Source organism: Gekko japonicus, unplaced genomic scaffold, assembly GCF_001447785.1.
Source record: "Gekko japonicus isolate JY-2015 unplaced genomic scaffold, Gekko_japonicus_V1.1 scaffold18, whole genome shotgun sequence".
Classification (NCBI taxonomy): Eukaryota; Metazoa; Chordata; class Lepidosauria; order Squamata; family Gekkonidae; genus Gekko; species Gekko japonicus.
The window spans coordinates 2,549,036-2,554,510 of NW_015170275.1; the positions used below are offsets into that span (position 1 = coordinate 2,549,036).

General features: G+C 45.5%; 1 protein-coding gene across 1 annotated transcript in view; it reads left to right on the plus strand.

Annotated features, from left to right (window-relative positions):
• The first annotated feature begins 553 nt into the window (after positions 1 to 553).
• Positions 554 to 5,475, plus strand: part of PPEF1 (protein phosphatase, EF-hand calcium binding domain 1) — a 57,405-nt gene continuing 52,483 nt past the window's right edge. The window contains exon 1 of the mRNA XM_015417588.1: positions 554 to 605. Coding sequence (XP_015273074.1) covers positions 554 to 605 — 52 coding nt within the window. The remainder of the gene's footprint in view (positions 606 to 5,475) is intronic.

The following is a 5,475-nucleotide window of genomic DNA, read 5'->3' on the forward strand; positions in this document are numbered from 1 at the left end:
TCCTGGCACTGGCTGCGTGTGTCTTCCCTGCTTGTGTTCAGGGAGGCATCATATGAAGACCTCAGAGCAGTGAGTGGGGGCAGTGGCCGGGATGAGTAGGGGTTTCCTACCCACTCCCAGAAAATCTGTAGCATCTAAAACTCTGTCTGTAAAGAGATGGCACTTTTAATAGTAGATGTATAAACGGAAGTTAATAATGTGTTTAGAGTATTATGTGTCCCACATTTCTTCCAACGTAGTCAGGACCAGATAGGCAGAAGCAATCTTAAGAAACTTTATATATTAATATTTATGCAAAATACCTTAGTGTGGCTGGATGCATCCTCCACAGACCACAATAGGTTTATAACCCATGTTAATAACCCTGTTGTTAGCCGTATTTGTTGTCCCATTCTGCTCTCTCTTTTCTCATTAGGGCAAATAGAAGAAGTGCATCTCCCTCTCTGGCAATGGTATTTTGTAGTACATTGAGAAGTTTATGAAGTGCAGCTGCACTGTCTCAAAGAGAACCAGAACCAACACCTATCAGGGACATGTAATCAGATGCCCAGTCATGGGATGTGGCACTTCTGTTACAGATATCCGGGTGAAAAAATCAGAGAGAGGTAAGGCCTGATTACACATTGGGGATTCTGAGAACACAGACAGTGCAATGGGCAGAGCATTAGTCTTATGGTTACCCACCTCCAAGTGAGGCCTGGAGTTCTCCCAGTGCTCAGTTCCCCTGGAGAAAATGGCAGTTTTTGCAGTTGGAGGGGGCTATGGGTATCCTCTCCCTGCTGAGCACCTCCCCTTCCCAAACACTGTCTTCCCCTGGCACCACCACCCTGGTGGGAACTATGCACAACATGCTTACAGTCAGGGCTCTAGTCGGGGGGGAGCTCTCAGGTACGGAGCTCCGGAAGAGAACCTCTAGGGGGCGGGGCGGTCACGTGGTGAAGCCCCGCCCCCTTCTTTACCCCGCCCTCTGCTTCGATCCTCATTCCGTTTGGGAATGAGGATGAAGCAGGAGGGTAAGTAGCCGGGCCTTCTGACACACTTCCGGTGATGTCAGGGGGTGTGGCCTTCTGTCACTTCCGGTGATGTCAGGGGGCGTGGCATATGCAAATAAGTTATGCTAATGAGTTATGCTAATGAGCTCCGGCAGCTCTTTTTCTACAACAAGACCCCTGCTTACAGTATACATGGCTGGAAAGTGGATTCACCTACAGTTTCCATGTTTATTTCAACACAAGTTAATTTGTAAGTCGCTTAATTCACCTCTTCAGTTGGAGATTTTTTGATCCTAGCATTTCCTTGTGATTTTTTAACGAAATAGAGTGCAATGCATCTCCTGTCACATATTCTTAATAATGTCAGTTATTTTGCTTTCATTCGAAACTTTCTATGCCCATAATTGATTTTCCTTATAGAATGTCATAGTATGGATTGAATTCCTTCTTTGAAAAGTTGGTTAAAGAAGCAATTACAATACATAGTGCTTGTTAGATTCCATCTACAGTTTGTAGTTGACAGAGAAGCTGTTGCAGTGAGTATTAGCATATAAATCTTATGTATATATTTACTCAGATGTAAATCCCATTAGTCCCAGTTTTAAGTGTGTGAATAGGATTGCAGCCTGAATTACTCATTCTTACAACTTTCAGAGGGACCTTCTTCCTGTAAATGTATTCAGTTTTTACTGTATCCTGCTTTTTGTCCCCCCTTTGCCCTGTGTTCTGTCTGGCTCCAACTTTGAGAGAGTGGGGTGTGTGTGTGTGTTCAGGGGTTCCATGGCAAATTGGTTTGGTTGAAGGGTTCCAAAGCCAGAAACCTTCAAGGGCGCTCTGTGTGCGAAGAGAGAAGAAGGCTGAGAAGGAAGGAAAGTATACAAATACAAGCTGACTTTTCGATGGCCAGGAATATATGTTTGTTGGGATATCTGAATACAGCCTAAGACTCGACTGTAGTCTCTCAACAGATATGATATGATAGTACTCTGGAGTAAGAGTACTTTTCTAAAATAAAAGTGCATGCCATCTGCTGTAAAAGCTATCTAACCATAACGTTACATACTAGGAAGGGTAACGAATCTTGTTTTTGTTTTTTTTTAAGAGAAGACCAATTAGCAGGGCATTGAAACAAATGCGTGTCTGTAAAGTGCTGTCAAATTGCAGCCAATTTATGGTGACTCCAGCAAGGTGCTTCCAAGGCAAGTGAGAAGCAGAGGTGGTTTGCCATTGCCTTCCTTTGCAGACTCTTCTTTGGTGGCCTCCCATCCCAATACTGACCCTGCTTATCTTCTGAGATTTGTGGAGAATAGGCTATACCATGTTGTCTTTCCTTCCTTAAGAACACTTTACTGTGAGTCCATTGCATACAATGGGACTTACTTCCAAATAGACCTGCTTAGGGTTGTCCTCTTTGACTTTAATTGTTTTAAACAGGCTACAGTCCTGCATAACTTAATTGTAGTTGGCATAAACTGGCATACATCTTTCAGTTTCAATGTACTATATCTGCTTTATGGGTCTAACTACTGTTCCAGTTCCCTTCTGTGCTTCCTTACAATCAGGGAACCACAAAGTATATGGGGACATCAGTTTGCACTCTGTGGGAGCTGTTAGTTTTCCCTTTTGTGCCTGGTTATTTAGACTTTAGACTTTGTTTTTAGTCATTTATTCTAGGTTATATTAATAGTGCTTTTTTATGCTTAAGAAATTATCCTCAGTACTAGCAATAATACTTGTAACAGTATTTATTAGTTATATTTGTTAGCAAGCTAACAAAGGCATTCCAGGTGGCTAGGTAAACAATATCTTGCACCCCCAACCTCTTGAAGTTATCTGGGTACCCAAAAAGCACTGAGGTCAGCAGGAGGGGGGTCATACCTGAGTTTTCTTACACCTCCTCAGTATACTTATTGTTAGTTCTGCTCTCAGTTGTGATTTACTGCCATAAAACTTAATTATGTCACTGTGTTTGGGACTGGGGGAATGTGCCTTTCAATCCTTCATGTATGGATTGAACACATTTAGATCTAAATCAGGCTGTGTATTCAGACTGAGAAGCAAAAATTATACACAGTGTCCCATTATGGGGGCTTTGTTGCTGATTCCCTGGGTAGCCAAGTTGCCTGCGGTTCTCATTCTGGGCTTCCAGTATGATTTATTCTTGTTCCAACCCCAATCAGGCCAGGAGTTCCTCATTTGGCAGAGCAATGTTTCAAAATTAATCAGGAGTAACATTTATGTGTTGTGCGTATAAATAAAAATGGGGTCTTGTAGAAAAATGAAAGAATGATGCACAGTGTGGAATCTGTGGATGCTGAAAACCTTGCTCTTCTGTATGCAAAGTTGATGAGCCACAGAGTCTGTAGGAGACTTGGGGCTGAACCCAGAGACTCAATGGGGTGCATTGGCTAAAATCTTCAGGAAACTTGGATTTAACCCTTAGCCATGAAGCTCATTAGTTGTCCTTGAGCCAGGCACACTCCCCCATCGGATTTATTTCACATGGTCCCCCCCCCCCAAGGATAAGAGGTAAGTGGGGAGAGAACCATGTACACTAACTGAAGCTTTGCACAAGAATGGCAGGATCAAAATGAGCCATTCATAATGTTTCAATGAATATGTCAATATGGTATCAATCAAGTATATGTAAACATTTTGAGTTGAACGACTATAGTGCCTCGGTAATTTGTTGCATTGTTATCCATCTTGAGTCTAAGGAGACGAGGCAGGATATAAATATCTGAAAGAAAGAAATTTTGATATGCTGAGCAATTTCCCTGTATCACTTCTGAATCCTCCATTTGCTTCTGCTAAGCCAGCCAAACAGATTCTTGTGGAATCTGCATTGGTATTTTCCACTGCTTCGGTTACACTCTCCCTCCGTCTCCTAAAAAGATGTCCACATCTCTTTAGGTTTCGCTCTCCTACTGCACTGTTATAATTTCTGCTGTCTGCACTATTTTATTGCCCTATGGCTTTGGCTCCATTGTAATTGTGGCCTCTCGCCAACGCAACCTGATGTGGTTAAAACCACTCTAAGCCCCCCCCCCAAGTGCTAATCAGAGGCTTATCTGCTGTTTACCTTCTGACAGTACACAGAGGAATGTAAGAAATTTTTTTCCTTGTTTGACAAGCTAAGAGTGAATGATTTTATCTTGTTTTGTGATTTTTATATTACCTCAAAAGTTAGAGAAAGATCCCTTCTACATACATACATACATTCTGCAAAGTAAACACCCAGTCTTTACCGTTTTTGGCTATTTTTGCTTTCTTGTTTGAACCAAAAGCTGGGCAAAACTGAAAGCTGAGAAAATCCTTCTCTTTAAATGTAAAGAGACGTTTATGGCTTGTTGACTTGTTGCCTTAAGTAATTTATTGCCTTGTGTAAAGCTAATGGGTGTCAGCAAACACTAGAGAAGAGGGAGGAGAACAACAACATTCCCGGCCAGCAAACAGAAAAAAATAGCAGTTTTTTTATACCACTTTGAAACAAGTAGCATCTCTCCCCTTATATAAAGCCGTAGTGGGGTCCAACGTTCCAATGCACACCTACAGTGTTTGGGTGCAAGAACTGTCAGTCAGAAGACGCTGGCTGGGTTGGCTGGCTGCTTTGTGTAGTCCCGCCCACGTCAGCCTCGGCCAGCAACTTCGGCTCAGTCTGCTCTGAGCCTCTGACAGGAGAGGACCATCTGCAGACTGAGCGTAGGTATGGGGCTTCTCCGGCTGGGCGACTTCAGCGGCCCAGCCGGAGAAGCCCCAAAGACTCGCCGGTACAAACAAGGGGACCCAGGTAAGGGGATGGAATTGCGCGGGAAACTCCAGGACAGAGGGCTGGCCGAGCTGCCTGTGCCTGTGCCTGTGTCTTCGGGTGAGGGTGTTCCTGGTGCGTGTGGAGGGGGAGGCAAGTCAGTGGCCGCCAGTGGTGGCGAGCCACCCGACGCAAGCTGGGCATCAGCCCTCCCCCCTGCACCGTAGAAGGACACGCCCCCCCCACGGCAGGCCTTCGGTGGAGCCCTGGAAGGGTTGTGGCAGCCCTGCGCTGTTCATGGCCCCGATTTCGGGGGCCCCCGCTTGACGAGGTAGGCCTTCAGTGGAGCCCTGAAAGGGCTGCAGCGGCGGCCCTGCGCCGCTCACCCCGGAACCGATTTTGCCAACCCTCCCCCGCCCTACGAGGCAGGCCTTCGAGAGAGCCCTGGGAGGGCCATGGTGGCAGCCCTGCACCACTCACCCCAGAACCAAATTCACTGCCCCCCCGACGAGGCAGGCCTTCGGGGGAGCATAGGGAGGGCCACGGCAGCCCTGCGCCGCTCGCCGTGGGCCCGATTTTGGTGCCCCCCCGCCCGAAGAGGCAGACCTTCGGGGGAGCACCAAAATCTATCTATCTATCTATCTATCTATCTATCTATCTATCTATCTATCTATCTATCTATCTATCATCTATCTATCTATCTATCTATCTATCTTCTATCATCTATCATCTATC